The 22,279-nt window shown below is 38.8% G+C and overlaps 2 protein-coding genes across 2 annotated transcripts; one reads left to right on the plus strand and one right to left on the minus strand.

Annotated features, from left to right (window-relative positions):
• Positions 1-1,235: 1,235 nt before the first annotated feature.
• Positions 1,236-9,139, plus strand: hey2 (hes-related family bHLH transcription factor with YRPW motif 2). Its single transcript, XM_053337046.1, has 5 exons — positions 1,236-1,321; positions 3,769-3,847; positions 3,962-4,045; positions 4,197-4,278; positions 8,436-9,139. Exons 1-5 carry the CDS (start codon positions 1,236-1,238, stop codon positions 9,137-9,139), a joined length of 1,035 nt encoding a protein of 344 aa, XP_053193021.1.
• A 5,687-nt stretch (positions 9,140-14,826) lies between these two features.
• LOC128377525 (lactoylglutathione lyase-like) lies at positions 14,827-19,770 on the minus strand. Its single transcript, XM_053337477.1, has 6 exons — positions 19,702-19,770; positions 17,729-17,811; positions 17,477-17,617; positions 16,751-16,818; positions 16,459-16,548; positions 14,827-14,921 (listed from the first exon to the last, which is right to left on the minus strand). Exons 1-6 carry the CDS (start codon positions 19,768-19,770, stop codon positions 14,827-14,829), a joined length of 546 nt encoding a protein of 181 aa, XP_053193452.1.
• Between the last annotated feature and the right edge of the window lie 2,509 nt (positions 19,771-22,279).

The following is a 22,279-nucleotide window of genomic DNA, read 5'->3' on the forward strand; positions in this document are numbered from 1 at the left end:
CATATAAAGACATTTCAGTAGAACCCGAAATATAAATATAGACCTGGTAACATGCAGAATATGTCCTTTTTTAATTACAGTATACCACATTTTTCTGTATATTGTATTATCTCTCTTATTCTCTGTGCTACTCAAGTTATTTGAAAAGATCAATAAAGATACTGCTGGTTAAAAAAAAGCTATACAAAGTAAAAGAGAGTATTAAAGTTAAATAATAGAATACAATAGAATAAAGCAGACATAGGCTACTGGATGTTCAGCTTTACTGCAGCAGTACAGTCTGAAACCTGTTGCTTTATATAATGACTATTTTTGACTGTCAGAAGTGGTCTCGTTCCCATGCGCGCGCGCACACACACACACAAACGCACGCACACGCACAGTGAACCAGACAGGCGGTATTATCAGGAGAGAAGGACCAGCCCTGCCGAGACTAGCCTCCCTCTGTGTGTGTGTGTGTGTGTGTTGTGTGTGTGTGTGTTGTGTGTGTGTGTGTGTGTGTGGCTCCCAGGCTCCGTGGGAAAGCTCCAGCAAAAAAGGAGGAAGAGGGAGGAGGAGGAGGAGGTGGTGGTGGTGGAGGACACACCGCGGTCACCAGTCCAGTCTGCAGCCGACACACTGGCCACCTGCCCCGGACTATTTACCGGACACACACCGCTGGAAAAACCACTCCTGGAGCTCCGGAGAAATAATTTCATACTGAACATTTTACTTTTTTTTTTTTTTACTTTTACTGACTTCAGATACTCAAAACAGTGAGACTTCAACATCTGCAACTTGTTCATCAACTTCTTCGTTTGCTGATGTGCATACTTCTACAAGTCGTTTTTCTCACTTATTTTTTGGGGGAAGGATTATAAATTAAGTTTTGCCACCTGGAAAGAAAACTAACCTGAAGCATCATCATCTCCTGGAATAAAAAGGCTTTAACAACCTGTAAAAAAAAAAAAAAAAAAAAAAAAAACTATATTATTAATTTAAAACTACAGTAGGAGGTTTATAGCGCCTATATGTTCTTAAAATAACCCTGTCGTTGCCTATAGTGGACCTGTGGTGATCAATACTTAGTGATAGTATCAGTATTATTAGTGTTTTATGATTCCTGTACATCACAGGGATCGAAAAGTGTGAGACTTTGCAGAAGCTCCTTTATAGTAATCTTCCAATAAACCTCCACACCTCCACGTCTCCTCCCCGCGGAGAGACTTCCACCTCCTCCCCGCCGTCAATGCACCATGAAGCGGCCGTGTGAGGACAGCAGCTCGGCGGAGAGTGATGTGGAGGAGACCATAGATGTGGGCAGCGAGAACATTTATCCAGGGTGAGTTTGGAGGGAAAATTTGCTATTTATATTTTATTTTTCCAATTTTTATATCTAATGATTAAATCTGACTTTAATCATGTAAAGTTATAGGCTGTTTGATAAAATGTTAAAGGAAAGGAAATTGTGCATGAAAAAGTCTGGTATGTCATAATATTCACATATGCAGCCATTTCTTTCATATACAAACATGTTAAAAGATCCAGCTGTAAAGAAATGTTCATTTTGTCATATATATAAAGACTTAAAAGTTACCCACTTTCCTTTAAAGAAGTGACATTATCTTGGTTCATTGTTGTGCAGTATGATGCTGTGTGATTTCATAAAGCCAGGACTAAATCTATTATTCAAAGAGCTATCCAAATTTAAATAGAGATTTAGTTAAGATAAAGGATTATAAGTGCAACTGAATGTTATTTTCAATATTGGTTAATCTATTTTTGTCATTTAAATGTCAGAAAAATAGAAAAATGGATGTCACAGTCTCTCTTTATTGTCCAAAAACAGCCTAAATTATCAAAAGACATTCAGTTTTTTATCACATAAATCAGAGAAAAGCAGCAAGTTCTCACAATTAAGAAGCTGGCCTCAGAGATTGTGTAGAATTTGTATTTGAAAATTTACTTTTATGACTAATGAGTTACCAAAATAGCTGCCAATTGGCTTATGTCAATCAATTAATCACTCAGACTCAATATCTGTTAACACAGTAAAGTCTTCATCCCAAAAATGTGATGTCATTCATAAATCAAGAGCTAGAATTAGCCGAAAGGTGCCAACTTCTGTTTCCAAAAACTCCCTAAAATTCTCTTCATGCTGTAAATTAGAGAGAGTGTTTTACAGGTGACCGAAAGTTCAGGAAAGAACAAGAAAATGTAAAAAAAAAAAGAAAAAAGAAAAGTCAAATGAAACAGACTACGTCCTCCTGACAAGAAGCCACCTGATTAACTCCACCCACCTGATGCTCAAGACATCATAAAACAAACATCCAAATACAGGTCTGGTGATTAAATTAAAGACAAATCGATAGAAATAATCAATTAGTCGATCAGAGGGAAGCTAGACAGAAATAAAAACACAGATAGTAATAAATGGTTTTAACATTGGCGTGGATTGAGTTTTGAACCTATTGAGAAAGAGCTGTTATATTCTGTTGACTATGAAACCATGAAAGATACCTGAGTTTGTCTAATTTAAAGCATGGTCCATAATCTCTCAAGTCTGTCTTAAAGGTGCAGTGTGTAGAATTTAGTGGCATCAAGCAGATGAGACTTGGCAGAAAAGGAATATAATGCTGATAAGTGTGTTTTCATTAGTGTATAATCACCTGAAAATAAGAATAATTGTGTTTTCGTTACCTTAAAATGAGCCCTTTATATCTACAGAGGGAGCTAGTCCTCATCCATGGAGCCCCCCCCCCCCGTTGCACTGCCATGTTTCTACAGTAGCCCAGAACAGACAAACCAAAGACTGGCTCTAGAGGGGGTCCTTAAAGAGTTTTGAGAGTGTCACAGCCATTGTAGGCTTTCCTACAGCAGCAGAGAATGAGGGGCATTCAGTTAGTAGCGATCTACAACCTCACTGCTCGATGCCACTAAATCTCACATACTGGTCCTTTAAAACAAACAGTCAAGAGCACAAATGAACATTGAAACCTGTTTTTCTTGCTGTAATCATTCCTCCTGCTCAGACTGGCTGTTAATAGTTCCCTCCTGTGCAAAAAATGTATTGAAAAGTTGATCTGAAGCTAATATGAAGCTTCAGTCGTCCAAATGAGGAAAATCAAGTCTTCTATGTTTCAAGGTTACAGTGTTTTTAGTGCCTAAAGTCTTTTTGTTACTATACTTCCACCACAGCTCAACAGGAAACACTAAGAGGGAATCTGATGCTAAACAGACTGTAAATGTGTCAGATATCACTTGATATGACTAACTCACACTGCTGAAGCTCAATAGAAGCAATGCACCAATATCACCAATAATGTACACATGGATCTTGGCAAGTTTAACAAGACATTTACAGCTTTGATGCTTTTTCATATTTAAAGGTTAAATCCAACTGGAGACAAACTGTAAGACTCGTGATTTAAACTTGGTTTGATATTCAAGTTATTTTGTGATAAAGAAGTTTAATATAAATTTTCTCATTGTTATCTTAATGTCATTTTGTGCTTCAACCTGCCTTCTCTGCTTTGACTTTAAATATTGCCATTGCCTACATTTCCCATAATGCCTTTGGACAACAGATGCAGGTGCACAGACTGTAGCAGATATATGAAGGATAAGAAGTACACATGGAAACTAGGCAAGGCAAGGCAGAGAAGAAGAGACGTGTAGTGTTTAATCATTGCAAAAGTAAAACTAAATAGTAAATAAATGCCATGCAGCTATAATTCAGGTGTTGTTGCAGTTGAAATGCATTGAGTTAATTTTTATTCTGTCTCACAGGTACATGAAGGCGTCTTTTATCAGATGTGGATCACCGACAACAACCACTCAAGTCATGGCGAGGAAAAAACGCAGAGGGGTAAAGTTATAATTTCTGCTAATAAAGCATTATCAGTCATCAGTTGGAGGATTGGATTTAGCTCAGGAGTTATTACAGAGGTAGATTGATGTTTTTATGGTTTACTTTTTTCAGATAATCGAGAAGAGACGCAGAGACAGAATCAACAACAGTCTGCTGGAGTTACGGAGGCTCGTCCCCACAGCGTTTGAGAAGCAGGTTTGTTTCTATAAAATTAATCCTGAGTTTTGTTTAAAGGGGTTTTTAGTCACAATCTGTGTCAGATTTCAAATGAACAGTTGTGCAAATTGACTCATTATCTTTCAGATGCATCCTTCTATAACTTTGCTCCGTTGTTTTTTTTAATCAGGGTTCAGCTAAACTGGAGAAAGCAGAGATTCTCCAGATGACTGTGGACCATCTGAAGATGCTGCAGGCCACCGGAGGGAAAGGTAACCACAACATAAACCCTGCCCGACAAACTACTATTATTTTGTACTTTTAACTGTTTAACTACAGGTTTTCACACACAGCTTTCATAAAACACAGTGCTTTTAAAATTGCTGAAAACAACAAAAGCTTCACAAAAGTCTCATTTATCCCCTCGTATGTTTAGTGTGTCCAGTTTTCCTCTTGTCTATGGGTCATTATTTGTCAGGAGTCTTTCTCAGTTGTGGCTCGGAAAGGTTGAGCTAAAACTCCTCCTGTTGAGACCCAGAAGTGTCTGCGGTTGTATAAATAAGGCCTTAAATTAATCTTTTTATAAGATAGATAAGATAAGATAAGATGAGATAGATAAGATATGATAATCAATAAAGTGATTATATTATCTTATCTTATTTATAACTTATTAATAGTGTGTTATCAACCATCTATTGACTGTTAATGTACTGACTAGAGTTGAAAACATGATTTTATATGGATGCAAATATCCTTTATCCTTTTTTAGAGTTCTGACACAGAGAGCTGAAAGTCGGCTATTGGGAACCGTTTAGCAGAACGTCCTTCTTGCTGTTTGTCTAAAGCCGGGCACACTGTGTACAGATCAAGTCTGATTTTAACCCTGATTTGTTTGCCCCTGACTAATTTTAGACTTTAGGGCTGAATATGTGCCAAAAGAGTTGTTGTCTGACTTTAAGTTTGAGGTCATCAATCAACCATCTGACTGTCAAACTATCAGAGATCAAGTTTCCAACATGGCTGCTGTAATAAATTACAGTGAGTCTGTTTGAATGTGACTGGAGCGTATTTGAAAGGTTGTGGTTAAACCGTCATCTGATAGAAAACTGAATTTGACATCCGATTGTTGCATCTTCCAGCCGTCTGTGGCTCCAAATTATTCTGTTTTTCATTCCTACATTTCTTCATAGTAGAATTGCACAAGCTAACACTGACTTTCTGTCTTCTTGTCGACATTGATGAGGACACGGCCGTCCTGTTTGATTACATTTTATTGGAAAAAGCAGGCCTGGGGTTTCACACTTTTATGTTATGATCTGTACTGTTAAAGTATAAAAGTATAAAACATAGAGTAATAGTGTAAGAGACAACTAAAAAGGCTCAGTGTCTGCTCAGTTTAAAAGAGAGCTTATCAGTGGTGATTCAGCTGAGTCAGCATGTTGGATTGAGGTTTGAGGCGCTGTTAAGGGAAATCTTTCTGATTGGCTTTTGAGCAATAATATTTGTGACTTGAACCTGTTGGACCCATTTTGTGTGTTTTTTTGTCTCATTTGTTGCGTCCATGTTTTCATTTCTTCTTCCACCGCAAGCCGACAAGGCCAACGCAAAGCTTTATTTTACTTTTCATCAGATAAACTTTCTTTTCTGATTAACTAAAATTTTCTTTGCTAAAACAGATTATGTGCTTCCTCTCAGAGCTTGCATGTCATATATGAGGCGATGCATCAGTCAGTCTTTGTCAGCGCTGCTTCTTTGAGGTCTTTTTTGGTTTGTCAGAGTGTCGGTGTCGGGGTCAGTGACAAATAAGTGTTGGCAAGATGAGCAATTCAAAAATATCTTTAAAAATAGTCTTAAAAGCAGCATCAGGTTTGTTAAAATTTACATTTTGTAGTTTGAAATGACATTTCCACCATTTTTTTACCAAACGGAAGATAGAATGCTCTTGAAAATGTCAAATGGTGTAACCACAAAAGAATGATACATAAGGGTACTTATACAAATAATTACTGAAATGGTTCCTGATTGACATGATTCCCCAGATTAAATATAATATTTATAACAATTGTATTCCATTAACTTTATTTAATATAAATGCCAAATAAGCTATGGTGTGGGATATGGTGTTTTATTGAGAATTTAGTTTTTTAAGCAAGTTTAATTATTTGGTACAAGGTTTTTATGGTCACACCACTTAGACATTTTTGGCATAATCCTCCAAAATATTCTCTCAAAATAGATTAAAAGCAGACATTTTATGTTGGGTCCACAAAAAAGGATGTGTGCAAGTTATTCATACGTTTGTTTTCACATTTTAACCCCTTTAAGTCTTACTAAACCACATGGACACAAAAAACCATCATTGACCCCTTTACATTGCGTTCACCTTCCAACAGAAGACATGAGGTGATGCATGAGTCAGCATTTGTCAGCGCTGCTTCTTTGAGGTCCGTTTGGTTTGTCAGAGCATCGGTGTGGACATGATGTCAGTGTAACACTTTTTAAAGCAGTGTGTGTGTGTGTGTGTGTGTGTGTGACAGAGGGAGGTGGCGGGTCCATGGGAAAACGCTGCAGGGATGAAAGCACCACTTGACCCTGAGCCGCGCTGTTTGCTTTCGTAAAGCCTGAGGGGAGAGCTGGTGGTGGGAGGAGGTGTGAGGGAGTTTTGGCTGCGTTCACATGCCGTCTCTCTGCAGTGTTTGTTTGGGTTTACCATGCAGCAGCGTGTACAGAGCACAGACAGAACAAACATCCAGTCAGCTGGGCAAAAAAAATCTTGTCAGGGTCACAAAGCTGTTGGTGGTAACTGTGTGACGGAAGATTAATCCATTATGACAAGATTAAAGCAACTTTAAAGTGATTATATTCAATGTTTTTGATAATAATTACACAGTATGAGCTGTTAGTGTGTGATGAGTTGAGCGTTGTTTGATGAAGCTAAAGTAACGCTGCAGCTTCTCTCAACCCTCAGCTCATTTTTTCACTGTCCAGCTGCATCTGTACTGTTTTGATTCACTCTCAGTGCTCTCATAGCTTTATATTTGGTCACATGAGGCAGCTGTTTTTAGGAGGAGAAGCTCTAAAAACTCATTTACTCAGCAAAGCTAGGAAGATACTGGACTGTTTCACACACTGAGGGTCTGAGGTGGAGTTTCTTCCCACAGGCTATGAACATTGAACAATAAGCTCTTGAAGCACTATACATTACACTCAAGGACATTCACCTGTATCTCATATGTGTCACAGAAACTACCCACTGTGAAAAACAAATGTATATATTAGCACTATACTGCCATTTAAATACTGCAGCCACCTTATCTGCACTGTTATTTAAATTTACTCCTCTATAATTTAGCTCTTATCAGTAGTTCTATATTATTTTTATATTCAGCACAACAGCTCTTTAAACAATGTCGTCAGCTTATCTACTATTTACTTTACAGCCGTTTTGTTTTATTGTTGGCTTTTTGATTCACAGATATGGGTATAGATGATGTAAATATTAGCTTAGCTTTATAATTTCTCGTGTTTGTATTGTAGACTGCCTGGGAGTTTGATAAAAAAACGTTTCACATTTCATTAAAATCTCTTTAATCTGCTCAGCAGATGGTGAACATATACCCCTTTTCCACCAAGCTGGAGCCAGTGCTGGTTAGGAACTAGTGCTAGAGCCAGTGCTCAGTTGGTGCTAATCCAAGCACCTCTTACGAACCTGTTGCTTTTCCACCGGCAAGGAGCCACACGATTACGTCACTGTGTAACGTAGCCTGCGCGCCTTTGAAGCACTTCCATGATTCACCAGTGAGAGGCAGCAACATGGCGCAAGGCATCTAGCCTGCCGGAAACGAAGAAGAAGAAGAAGAAGAAGAAGACGACAGCCCTGGCAAAGAAATGATAAAAATAGTACTTTTAATTAACAAATCTTTAACCTTCTGTAAATGCCACGCTAGTCTGCTAATAAACGTTAGCCCCGCCCCCAGTCCGCTGACATAATCAGTTCTTGCTTTAGACCAGCAAAGAGCTGGTGCTTGTTCTGGCTCCCGTTCTGAGGCTCGGGGCTGGAGCTTTGGCAGTGGAAAAGCAAAGAACTGGTGCTTAGTCAGGCTCTGGCTCTGAACCAGCACCGGCTCCAGCTCGGTGGAAAAGGGGTAATAGTGGAGCATTTAGCAGCTAAAGAGCCAGATATTGTGTTGGTAGAGAGTAAAAACAGAGCTAAAAGAGAGTGAATATTGGACTTACATTCAGCAAGTGGACAGAAACACAACTTCAAATGAATCATAATGTTGCTCCATAAAGATGTCTGCTAACCAGTTCAACCTTAAGTTGGGCCTTAAGTTTTGTCTTTGAAAGCAGCTGGAGTAGAGAAACACAGAGAGAGAAAGGGGTCGAGTCCGACTGAAACAAATATTCTTGTGTCTCTGTGTGTCAGCAGGTTATTTTGACGCCCATGCTCTTGCCCTGGACTTCCTGTCTCTGGGTTTCCGGGAGTGTGTGACAGAGGTTTCCCGCTACCTGAGCTCCGTGGAGGGCCTGGACTCCAACGACCCGCTGCGTTCCCGCCTCCTCTCCCACCTCACCTCCTGTGCTTCGCAACGCGACGCCGCCACCTTCACCGTGGCCTCCTATTCACCTCTTCACCCCAACCCCCACCACCACCACCAGCAGCAGCCTCACTCTTTGCCCCACCCCTTCCACCCCCACCACTGGGCAGCTGCGGCTGCTGCAGTCGCCACGGCGGCAGCGTTTCGGCCTCTACCGGCCGCCGCGGCACCGTACGGACTGAGCGGGATTTCTGTTTCTCCAGATGCTGGAGGTGGAGTGACCCAGAGGCTGGCCTCCTCCTTTTCCTCCCACTCAGACTCCACCTCCTCCTCTTCTCCCTCCTCCTCCTCTTCCTCGTCTCTCGTGCTGCCCTGCACCCCCACTCCTCTCTCCGCCTCCCTCCTCTCCCTCTCAGCGTCATTTCCCATTGCCCTCCACGGAGGTTTCCCCATCCTCCCTCCATCCTCTTTCACCTCCACCGCCACTGCCAGTTCTCCAATCTCCTCCTCTTCCTCTTCCTCCTCCCAGATTCCTCACAGCAGCAGCAGTAGTAAACCCTACAGACCGTGGGGAATGGAGGTCGGAGCTTTCTGACTGTTTCACCAGCTGTTTCGGCTGCTGACTAACCATTTAACAACCTGAAGAACACTTTTATCACCTGAGAAACGAGTTACTTACAAACCAAGTTTTCCCAACACTTGATGTAAGCAACTAGTTCTATTAACTTGTTAAACTTTGAGATGTTTTTTGTCTGTTTTCCACCTGCTGATTTTACAAAGTGACTGTTCGTTATGAAATATCTGCTAAGAAAAGAGAAATGTATGGTTTAATTTGTTGTCTTTGCTTTTCCAATTCAGATTTACCAAGCTGTTTTAACATGTTCTACCAGTTTCAGCTGAGGTTTTGTTCCCATATGAGATTCAATCACTCTGCCTCTGAGATAATCAATCCACTGATGCTTTAACACAACTAACAAAAACAGATGTTTGTTGTCATACTTTCCAGAGAATCTGCTAACTGAGGATACAGTTGTTTCCATACTTTTATCACTGCACACCTGCCAAAGCCAAAAAAGACTCAAGACTGATGCGAACTGGGATGAATATAAAGATAATGTGATTGTAATGTTGTACTTCAGTAACTTACACACTGAAACTCAACAATATTAGATCATATTAAACCCCTTTTCACCTTTTTTTCTTCCATTATCTGTCAGTGGTCTACATGTAAACTGTCACTGAATTCACCGCCAAAAATCTGTGATTCCTCGTGTGCCTTTTTACAAATAAAGACAAAGTAACAACACTGCTGCTGCTGCTGCTACTGCTTGCTCTGAGCACGTTGACGCTGTTTTTTTTTTTTTTTAAAGAAACATGTTGATTTCAGGAGGACTGACCGCTATGACCAGTAAGGTAACTGTCACATGATCAACAGAGTTTGCAAAGCTAGTAGCTGACATTAACTGGTCTGCAAATTAGAAAAAAAATATTAAAAAACAAAGCTTTCAGAGTAGGTTGAAGCAGGAACATTTATCTCCAGTTTTGGAACTTTTGACCATGTTTAACATCAGTGCTGCTGAGCAAGCTGGGACATAAGATTCAATCTCAACACAAGGTCTGTTAAGTAGCTCTTCTAAAGCTTTCAATCGCCAGGATGGCCAGTAAGGTAACTGTCACATGATCAACAGAGTTTGCAAAGCTAGTGTTAGCTGACAAAACATTAAAAAATGAAGCTTTCAGAGCAAGTTGAAGCTCTGACTTTTGAATTGTAGGAAGCATTTATCTCCAGTTTTGGAACTTTGGACCATGTTTAACATCAGTGCTGCTGAGCAAGCCGGGACATATGATTCAATCTCAACACAAAGTCCGTTAAATAGCTCTTCTAAAGCTTTCAATCACGTCACATGATCCCGGTCTTCACTGAATTGTAGATGTTCAAATATATAACTGCTTTCTGAACATTTTAAGGACTGTGATAATTAAAAGCTGCAAGGTAACGTACTATCAGAAAATGATTCAAACTTCAACATCTACATTTTTAGGTCAATAAACAGACAACAAGATGAAACATACACAATAAAAACACAATACAATAGAAAATAAATACAATAAAAGCAGAAAAACGTGAAATATAAATAATAAAAAGATGAAACATGAACAAATGATATGATGGAAATGATCCGCTGAATCTCTCAATAAACAGAAGAAAACCTGAAAAACAGTTTTAACTCTAATTCCTTCAATTTAAGGAATCTATGAGTGACCAAACGACAATCGTAAATCGGAAAGGTCTTACAGATTTAAACTTCACACACACACACACACACACACACACACGCACACACACGATAATCCACTCCTTCTTGCTCTTTGCCTTCATCTTGCAGTTGATTTACACGCTGAAATCACTGTTGGACCCGTTAAATCCTCCCAGAGAAGAAAACGGCGTCATTTCCAGCTGAATGGAGGATTAAAGGCTGACAGGCCTGGGAACAGCTCCGCAGGCCGTAAATCCGCCCCGGTCAGCCGACACGGTTCTCACGCCGGGACGTCGCTTTGAAGTGACCAGCGGTAAATTAGGTGACATGAGCCGGTCAGCACTTTACATACAGAAAGAGAGAGAGAGAGAGAGAGAGAGAGAACAGAGCTGATAGAAAATGTGTGAGGAGACACTAAAGGAACCACGACTAAAGTGAGTTTCTGTTTAAACGCCAAGTGTTAAATAATTCAGGAGCGTTTCTGTGTTCATCCGCCAAACAATATAGAGCCATGTCATCGCTAACGACATATATAAATCATTATTTCAAAACTGTTTAAAATCTTTTGGGCTCATTTGCTGAACTGATAATGAGCACTAATCTAGTCATTTGTGGGTTAAGATTTAAAAATACTACATATACATAAAAAAATTGACCTTTGTTTTTTTTTTTTACACATTTTGTTGTTTTTGATAGGTTAGGGTTATTTACATTTGTATTTTTTTTCTGTCAGATGTTAAACATGGTCAAAGATCCAAAACTTGAGGTGAGTGTACGTAGAAAATGCTCTCTGGGCTTCAACCTGCTCTGATTGCTTCATTTGCAACGTTATTTTTTTTCTACCTTGCTAATGAGCTGATGTTGCAAAGAGAGATGAAATCCCTCCGCTCTCACTTGTCCCTTATGGGAACTTATTTCAGAAAATGTACGGTATCCAATCTAAGTGAATTGTGCCATATCATGTTTGTCAGTTTCTATCACCATAAAAAGTTCCCTGCTTTAAAAAATGAAGCGTAAAAATAGTAAAGTACCATTTAAAGTAACATTTAGTTTTTTATGAAACCGCTGTATCTCTTGTCTCACACAACATGTCACTATAACCAACATGGCCATAAACTTGGCACATTTCCCCTTATTCCTCCAGAACGAAGGAAAAACTATAGTTGGAGAAAAAAAGTTACATTTCTTATGCAACTTTTGGTGTGTAGTCTTTCTAATTACATATTTTCATAGGGTTATACTTCAACAGTGATTTTAAATTATTTGTCATTGAGTTCCCTATACGTTCTTGTTTTTTCGCTGTTATTGGACATTTGGTGGAAAAAAGGGAAGGGAGAGAGAGAAAAAGGGGTATCACATGCAAAAAGGTCCGTTACCAGACTTGAACCAATGACGTTGTAGGTAGCATATGCTGTAACCAATCGGCTACGAGGATGCTACTGCCCTATGTATTTTTTCCGAAACCAGGTCCCATAGTGGTCCAGCAGAGGTGAAGTCAAAGGGTACAGATGATCCTCGGCCCAAGCCCAAGGGGAGCCATACAAAGGTCTATCGTTGACACTTAAATGGGATCAAGTACATCAAATTCATAACTGTCTTTTATCACAATTAGTAATATGTATTTGTGTGGAGTTTGCATGTTTTCCTCGTACCCGAGTGGGTTCTCTCCGTGCCTCTCAGGATACTCTGGCTTCTTCCCACAGACCAAAAACATGCAGCTTAGGTTAATTGGAGACTCTAAATTGCTCATAGGTGTGAATGTGAGTGTGAATGGTTGTTTGTCTACTATATGTGAGCGCTTTTCCAGAGTGTACCTCTCGCTCAATGAAAGCTGGGATTGGATTCAGCCCCCTTGCAACCCTATGTAGGATAAGCAGTTTGGAAAATGGCTGGTTGGATGGATGATATATAAATGTATTGCTATCATTAAAACACATTTTAACTTGTCATCTGATACCCTACCTCCTGCTATCGTTGTGAAAATGATCCGATTGAAACATTTCACCACACATACGTGCACCGCTGATGTAAAGAGAACTGCAGTTTTACAAATTTGTCAAAAGGCCTCACTAAAAATCAGCAGCTCATAAAAGAAAAGCCAGAAGAAGAAGATGAAAGGAGCAGAGAGGCAACAGGTGTGACAAGTGAACCTGAACGCAGCACAGGTGAGGAGTCAGGCTGAGTAGCAAATACAACTTTAAGTAAGATTAGCACATTTACCAAGCTAGATAAGGCTATTACATTGCAACTTTCTAGTATTACTAATGCTTAAAATTGTAAAAAAGTGAATTTTTTAAGGTCTAAAGTCAGCAATAAAATAATCAGACTGTTCCTATGATATCACCCTTTATCAGAAATGGAGGAAGAAAGATGAGTATCCCCACGCATAGCAGGTCCACTCCTCCAGACTCAGAGTCAGAGTCAGAGATAGATGTGGAGGATGAGGCAATACAAGAAAAAATAAACAAGCAGGCCTATCAAATGACCCTGGACTACTGCCAGAAAATATGAGGGATGCTGACAGGGAGGAAATCATTCCACAGATATGCTTGGGAAAGACAGTCGCCTTTGCTGAGACTATAATGGGCGTAAAAGACTCAGACAGTGAGGCATTTGCCAAATTACGAGGGCCAGACTGGCTGACCTACAGTTACAGCGAGCTGGAAAACAAGTCACAGAGCGCTCTTAATTCTAAGGAAGAAATAAAAGTGTCGGAGATAAAGTGGCGCAAAATGTGCAGACAAGTTTCCAGAGTACGAAAGGAGTCTTGAACTACCAGCATTGCTACTGGAAAAGGAAAAAAAACCTTCAGAATATAATTATATATTTTAAAAAATCCATTAAGAGAAAACTGGTCCAAAGACTGGACTCCAAATGATCGATGAAGAGTATATTTATCCGCTCACTCATGATTTGATGTTATAATTTAAAGCCTTTACAGGAAGTTCTTCAGCCAATGTTGAAGTGTTGAATGTTGAATATTGATTTTTACGTGATTGGAAGGCGTTTTTTTCTCTTCTTGCTTTGCTTTAAGGTAAAAAGAGGACAGTAAAGAAAGATGTCTTTAAATAACTGATTTGACTCATATTGAGTATATGCATGGGTCTATAACACTGGATTTAGAAGTGATTGTTATTGGTAGTAAAGTATTAATGGTATTAGAGCTAAAGGTGGGTGATGGTGGTGATAGAGTGGGTGTAGATGCCCAGTTTTGGACCACAATGGAAATAAGCTATTGGGCTTTATTGTGTTTTGAAAACTACTGTATACAAGCTGATGATGCCTCCTGTTTGAGGCTGTGCATACATTATTTATGTGTTTATTTGTGTCATATATCTTTTATATTGTTAATAAATAATTAATCAATTAAACAATCAGTCCCTATATCCATACTTTCTAATGGCTGGCCTTTGCATTCCTATAAAGCCCTAAATATAAATGTGGAAATGTGGATGTCATGTTCTCTTTAAGTTATTTTATCTAATTTAATATCACCTTTATTCTCTAAAGTGACCCCTAAACCTTTATGTTCAAGTCTTTAATGCACACAGAAAGCATCAGTCCCAATTTCATGCTTCATACTAACTTATTCTTCTTTTGAAATATTTGTACAGATATTCATGTTCTCTAAAAGGATGAAATCTACTTTTTCTTCTCATTTTAATTCACCCAGTACTTTGTTTTATGACTAATTATCTCATTTTCATTATAATCTTGAAGTTGACCGATCGACGCTCAGAACTCATGAAGCATCCAAGCATTGAAGGTGTAAAATCAAAAAATACTCCAGTCTTAATATGATAATTCAAGACTGTAGACAAACAGACTCCCAATGCAACACACAGCAACTTTTTTTTTTTTTTTTTTTTTTTTAGAAAAGCAATTTTAAAAGTCGTCAAGCAACATGATAAGACAACAACATTTTTTTGGGTAAACAAAAGTTTGTCATGTAGAAAAAAGTCCTCCTAAATGTCATCAGTTGTCCAACCATGATGCACAGAATATTTCACAGTGTGTTTCTGCTCTAAGGCAACATTAATGACACCATGTTGTTAGGACTTAAAATCTCAATCCAGTAGCCGTCAGGATCCTGAATGAAGGCCAGATTCCTCATTTTACCTGCAGATAGAGAAACATGGTTGTTGTTACTTTAATAAACATTGGATTGATTTGCATCCACTCTGAAAACTAACTTCAATAGTGATTTTCCCTCTAAACTTCTCACATGGTTTCATCTCAATAAATGTTCAAATGATCCAAACACAAATTAAAGATTGGAGCTAAAGTCCAAAAACTGAAAACACATTTGTGTATCAGAACTTTGTTTTTTTCTTCTCTCCTCTCCCGTTAATCATCTCACCACCCCTCACATTTATCTGCTGACCCTTTGGAGGGGCCCCACCCCTAGGTTGGGAACCACTGGACTAAACTAGCTAACTGTATATAAAGTAGTGTAAACTAGCTAACTGTATATAAAGTAGTATAAACTAGCTAACTGTATATAAAGTAGTGTAAACTAGCTAACTGTATAAAAAGTAGTATAAACTAGCTAACTGTATATAAAGTACTGTAAACTAGCTAACTGTATATAAAGTAGTGTAAACTAGCTCCACCTCCAGCAGCTACAACAGTAACATGTTGCTCTAACACTGATGATTCACTATTAATAATCTAATGATGTCATATATAATAATATATCACTACTTTTACTGTAATACTGCATACTACACCACTCTTAATACTGCAGTACTTTTACTGTAATACTGCATACTACATCACTCATAATACTGCAGTAATGGAGTATTTTTTTTAAATTGCTATATTGGTGCTATTACTTAAGAAAAGGATATTTCTTCCACCACTGCTGACTTTGCATAAAGTGAGCAGTTTTATGTCGGCCTACTCTGACCTCCAGTTGACTGTGAGCTCCACCTCCTGGTTGAAACGTACATCAACCAAAGACATGAGGGTGTTGAACAGATTTCACCTGTTACATGCACATTTTCAATTTGTGCTTTATTTCTGTTCTCAATGCAGTTGCAAAGAGGAATTCTTTACCTACCAACTTTCAGTGCAACCTTTGAATGAAGTGGTTTAGATAATCTGAACAAACTGGTTTGCTTCTTCAGCTTGTGTTTGTTGCCTTGTGGTTAAGAGATGTTCAAAGAGTTTTCATAACCAGAGCTACAAAAATATTAATAACCTGTAGTGTTCCTTTAAAGCTCTTATTGTGCCCGTTTATATCGAGCTCTCAAACAAGTTTCCAATTTAATGTACTCTAAACAGTAGACAAACAGTAAGTCTGGGACTTTTGAGGCCCTCAGGGCAGCTGCAAGGAATGTAAAATATTTCCTTTTTCATATAGCAGACTCTTCCCTGCGTTGTTTCCTGGACTGAACATACAGGGTTTGTGCAGTGTTGAATGTGTGTGATCATGACTGTCAATAAAATACATAAAGGATGATGTCGCCCAGTGCAGCGATGTGGCTCACTGATGTGTTTTTAATAGTTTTTGGAGAACAACTGAGGTCTACGGCACATAGGAATAAAATTTATCAGATATAGAAAATCGCAGCCTCTTCCTTTAAGTTGCTTCTTAAGACTCACATTCTTACAAGTTTGATGAATGCACACTTTGACTTTTCCAAACACTCACCTGAGTCTGGTTTCTTCACAAACGTCACTCCTTGCTCCTCAAATACTTTGCAGGCAGCGTCAAGGTCTGGGACAGCGATGCCGATGTGACCTGCGGGTGTTACACCCAAAACACACACACACACACACACACACACACACACACACACACATTAAGAATACAAACTGGGTGTCATCTCATCTGCAGTTTTAATAAAGGAGGCGAATGTGGTAGGAGAAAAAAAACACTAATACTAATAAAACAGTCTGATGAAAGTCATTATAAGTGAGTGAAACTTGGAAGATCTTCTCACCAAATCCTAGCGGCTCGTTGTTTCCGTTGTGATAAGACAGAGTTTCATCCAACTCTGAACCCCAGTTACTGACAGACAGAGAAACACAATGTGAGTTTCATTACAGAGCTGCAATGATTAATCAACTAATCAACAGAAAAATTAATAAACTCATTAATTCTTTTTCTCCAAGCAAAAATGTCAAATATTTTTTGGTTAAAGATATGATATCATAAATATGATATCATTTTCTTTGTCGTATATGATGGTAAATTGAATATCTAAAGGTTTTTGGACTGATGACATCAGCCCATTGGAGACATAACTGTGGCCTGTAAAAAAACTGTAAATGCAATTCTTCCACAATATTTGCACTTTTGGAAGTTTTTTTTTTTTTTTTTTTTTTTTAAAAAGGTAATTCTTTGTAAGACTTTTCAAGACCTGCAGATTCCCTTCAAGTTAGTTCTTCCACACCGAACTGGTTAAAAACATTTCCTTAACGAGCTGCTTTGTGCACCGGGGCGTAATGAATTATAATGTTGAAACAGAAAGGGGGACAAACACAAACTGTTCACATGATGTTGGAAAGATGCTTTCATCTAAAAATATTACATGCCGACAAATGTTCCTTTCACTGGAATTAAGGAGCCAGAAAACAACCTCAGACTACAAGCATGTGTATAGTGTCTGAAAAACATTGATTTGGGAGGTTTTCCTCTTGTGTTTCAGGGTGTATAATGTACGTACTGTGTGAGCTCTAAGGTGGCTCTACGAGAGAAGGTCCACGCCGTCCTCTCCTTGATTTCAGCCGGGATCTCTGATTTGTCCTCATAACCCAGGAAGTAGAGGGTGAATCGCATCGAAGGGAAGTCGATTTTCTGGAGCAACCTGGAAACCAAAGAGGAGCCCATGAGGCCGAAAAGACCACCATGCTGAGTTCAAGTTTGAATTTGGGGGGAGGGGGGGGGGGGGGGGTCAGGATCTAGAGAGAGGACTCACGTCAGGCCCAGGACTCGTGTGTAGAAGCCGAGTGATCGAGCCGGATCTTTGACCCTCAGCATGGTCTGCTGCATCATGTAGTCCTGCAGAGACAGATGTCATCAAGAAAACAGAAACATGTGGCTCTAAATCAACTTTTTTTAGATGAACAATGAATCGAATGATAATGTGTAAGCTGAGAAGAGTTGAAGTAATAGTAAAGAAACCACAGAGTAGGAGTGGGCGATATGGGCAGAATCAAATATCACAATATTTTTGACCAAATACCTCGATATATCGATATTTTCACAACATTGTAGGGATGACTATCGGTGCTTTCGCGAAACATTCACGCAATGAGATTTTTGATCAATAATCATCACTAATGTGGATATAAAGTAAGGTAAAGGGGATAAAGGCAGATGATGATGATGATAAGTCTGTTAAATCTTTTACTGTAATGCCTTTAAAAGCAGGAAAAGAACAACACTTATTCCATATCATGATATCACGATCTTCAAAATAGAAGACGATATCTCTAAAATATCACGATATCGATATAATATTGATTTATTGCCCTACCACAGAGAAGCCTTTTTAGCCTATTTTAGCTCATAGTTTTGGTTTCATGTCACATTTTAGTAAGTAAAAGCTCTAAAAACTCTACTTCTCTCTATCCGCTCAGCACCAAAGGGTTAGGGTTAGGGTTAGGGTTAGCAGTCACAGTTAGCTGTAGACTAGTTGGTCTCCTAAATATCACATTCAGACGTTTTCACAGTTGCTTTGACAGATGTAACTTCTGTCTGAGTTATGTGCACAGGTAACTTTATTTTCCAAATGAATTAAGCTACATGTATATATAGATGTGTGTCTGAAGTCAGAAGGAGGAGCATGCATGCATTCAACATGCAGGCCTCTAGCAACAGATACCCAGATTCACATCCTGAGTCCTGTGTATTGAGGTTTAGGCGACGAGAGCACTTTGGTTCAGGTAATTGAAAGATAGTGGTGTTGCTTAAATGTTAAAAATGATGAGTGGTGTAAGAAGTTTTCAGATTCTTTACTTAACCCTCCTGTACCTCTCCTCAGGTCAAGGGAGGACAGGAAGAAGGGAGGAAAGAAGGAAGGAAAGGAGGAAGGAAGGACATGAGTAAGGAGGAAAAGAGGAAGGAAGGAAGCAAGAAAGGAAGGACATGAGTAAGGAGGAAAAGAGGAAGGAAGGAAGGAAGGAAGGAAGCAAGGAAGGATGGAAGGAAATGAGGAAAGAAGTATGGAAGGAGGAGGGAGCAAAGAAAGAGGGAAGGAGGGGAATAACGAAGGAAAAATTAAAGAAAGAGGAAGGAAGGAAAGAAGGAACAGTCAAAAAGAGATGGGGTCAATTTGACCCAGGAGGACGCAGGAGGGTTAAGTAAAAGTACAGGAGTATTATCAGCAGCAGAATGTCCTTTAAAATATGAAAAGTAAAAGTACTCATTATGCAGACTGGCTTCTGTTATATCATTATGGTTTATTATATTGTAGGGCTGTCAGTCGATTAATACAATTTGCAATAATGCATATTAAGGACAAGCAAAGATTCTGTTTTTTAGCCCCCTTCCCACAAGCTCAGAAGTCATTTAAGCTGTCTGCACTACACACAAAAGTCTCCTGCCACATGAAACCAAAACATCCTGCATGGCAAGATAAGAAAAGAAGAAAATATATGTGGTTTGTCCCTTTAAGAATCAGTAACAGCTTTAAAAATGTAATCCTGCACTATACTTCAATATAAACTCTCCTCAGATGAGAGTTTCTGTAGCTCAACATACATCTTGTTCATAATGTCAAAGCCTGTCAGTCTGGCCTACAGGTATCTGCAGCTCTGAGGCCAGACGACTTACTGCCAACAGGTCTGACTGCATTACAGACTCACTACACACACACAGTCCTTATCTGCTGTCAGAGCAGGAAAATAAATACATTCAAATAAAGTCAACTCAGTAAAGGAACCTCACCTTTGTGATGGGGTCTCCCTCTTTACAGGCAGCAGACACAACCTCCTCAGACAGACCTCTGCCCTCCATGGCTCACAGATCACACTGTTCAGATTGAATGAAAGCACTCCTGTCCTGGGCTGTGATGCCTTCAGGTGCAGCTCGAAAAAAATTGTTAGATTGTATCTGAATGCTTTTAAGGAGATAGGAGCATGTTTTTTTTCCTTCCAACTAAACACAACAAAACACACTTCCAGTTTTTAACATGTGTAATCAAGTGATGAATTCAGAGATCAACTGAAGAGTTATAATTAAAGGTGCAAGGCTATTCAAAAAGCAACTAAAAAGGTAGTGGATTATCAAGATGATCATTTTCTTAACCAAGAGGAGAGCTGTTTTATATCTGTACTAGAGCTGCAACAATTCGTCAATCGACAGAAACGAACCATTTTATAATCATTTAATCGTTTTGAGTAATTTTTTGAGAAAAGTGACATCCAGCTTCTTAAAGGAAAGGTTCACAACGTTCCTAATGTTAATACTATCTTATGTAGTTTTTCAGGACTTACTTAGAACTGAGTATTTCTACACTGTGGTTTTGCTACTTTTACTTTAAATACATTTCTAAATGCTTTATCCACCACGGATGTCAAAAGAAGTCTGCATGGTAGCTGAGGCATTAAGCAATTTCCTGACTTTGATATTTCTGACAGACCCTGAATGCAGCATGACAAGGTGTTTCTTTTAAGGGAGTGGCCACACTTAGGGTAGATGCTGCCTTTAAGGTGCCACTTCAACTACTGTGTGACATCAACACCCAAAGCACTGACAAAGCAATGCAACTGAACAGTGAATAATTTACCATGACTTAAAAGTGATGAGTTCAATTCCACTGAATCCTCCACACTGTACAATCTACCAGCATCAAACCCACAATTTACCTGCTCCACAGAGCGTAAAGGAACCGGAAAATGTAGGGAAATATTACAGTTAGGTAGATTTAAATCAAAGAACAAACAAACTGATGTGAGATAACCTAATTAAATGTTAAATAAAGTCTGGCAGGCAACATTTAAGACAACTAGCATCACATTTTCAGTCTCAAAATGTACAATTATGGTTAAAAGACTTCATTTAAGGGATTGAATATGTGTGTTTGTTTGTTGTTGTGCAGCCATGAAGGGAAGACTACTACACCACTACAATTACATAACCTCTGCAGCGTTAAGGTATGTGTGTATGCATGCAAGCTGCAAGTCAGGACAGGTAACAGAGACGCTTCAGGTAGGAGAGGATGAGTGCATTAACTGAATAACACAACACACCCTGGATCCGGTTCAAAAGAGAGATCACACAGACAGCAGGTATATCCTGATTGTATTTGCATTAAGATTTAATATGTGTGTTGATTTTAGTTACTGTCTGTGGATTCTTTGTGATTACAGTTTATTTTAAACTAATATGAAGCCTTTATGTTTCTTTATTTAGCACTGGCCTATTGCTATATTGCTATTTTTATCTCAAACAATCAATTGTCCTTTAATGCTTTGTAGTGTTACCACAGCAACTGACTGTGGTACAAATTCTGCTTTGGGAAAGTTATATAGGCAAACACAGGTTGCATAAAACAAGCACTTTGCAGAATCAACAGGTCAAAACCACAAAATCATAAAGTAAAAAGTCATAAAATTTTATACAAACATTTGTTGTCCCCAGAGGATGAATCCTACAGAGTTTGGTGATCCTCTGACTTTTCCTCCAGCACCACCAGCAGGTTGATATTTTCTGTTTTTAGAGACAGGTCTAGGCAACTATTGGGTGTATAGTTACTAACATTTACAGACATTCAAAGGTCCATAGAAGACCAATCCCCAAGTTTTTATTCTAGCGCCACCAGCAGGTCAAAGTTTTCTCCTCTGTCATTATGAGTATGTTAGCATGCTCACATTAGCATTTATCTCCAATCTGTGGTGAAATGTAAATGGGGAATCAGTGTCTCTAGTTCAGATTCAGTTCCATCGGTCACAGCATAATTTGTGAGACTCTATCAAATGGAAGCTAGAAAATGTCTGATCCCACATATGACTTATTAAAAAACTGTGATGAACGTATACACTGAATGGGACAAACTATGTAATAAAAATCATTTTTTCCTGCATGTTTTTCAAAATCTGACATTTCTGACCAGTTAATGTTACCTATGAGGTGACAATACAATACAGTACCAGTCAGAAGTTTGATACAGCCTCCTATTGCCTTGAATAAAACTCCAAACTTTTGACTGGTACCTTCTGCCTGATATATCCATCCAGTTCTAACTCAAATTTCGTGAAAGTGAGAAACAAAAAAGGCAAAATAATCTGTTCAGTTTTCTTTTTATGGAAAGCACAAATATAAAAATCAGTGAGAACACATGCAAACAGGATCTTTTTATACAGAAAACATGCTTGTGAAAAGTTTCTGAATACATCAAATCACAACTAAAACCATTCAGAAATTTAAAATGTGCTCCAGAAAAAGAAAACTACTAATATCTGTGCAGACTAGATTTAATAAATCTCACCAAACTGAGCCAATAATCTATAAAACTGCAACACAA

This window comes from Scomber japonicus, chromosome 17 (genome assembly GCF_027409825.1).
Source record: "Scomber japonicus isolate fScoJap1 chromosome 17, fScoJap1.pri, whole genome shotgun sequence".
NCBI lineage: Eukaryota > Metazoa > Chordata > Actinopteri > Scombriformes > Scombridae > Scomber > Scomber japonicus.

Coding starts and splice junctions, on each gene's coding strand:
- hey2 (XM_053337046.1), top strand. CDS start 1,236: ATGAAGCGGCCGTGTGAGGACAGCAGCTCGGCGGAGAGTGATGTGGAG. Junction 1,322..3,768: donor AGCGAGAACATTTATCCAGG/GTGAGTTTGGAG, acceptor TCTGTCTCACAG/GTACATGAAGGCGTCTTTTA. Junction 4,046..4,196: donor CCACAGCGTTTGAGAAGCAG/GTTTGTTTCTAT, acceptor TTTTTTAATCAG/GGTTCAGCTAAACTGGAGAA.
- LOC128377525 (XM_053337477.1), bottom strand. CDS start 19,770: ATGGAGGGCAGAGGTCTGTCTGAGGAGGTTGTGTCTGCTGCCTGTAAA. Junction 17,618..17,728: donor ACACGAGTCCTGGGCCTGAC/GTGAGTCCTCTC, acceptor TTTGGTTTCCAG/GTTGCTCCAGAAAATCGACT. Junction 16,549..16,750: donor CAACGAGCCGCTAGGATTTG/GTGAGAAGATCT, acceptor TAACACCCGCAG/GTCACATCGGCATCGCTGTC.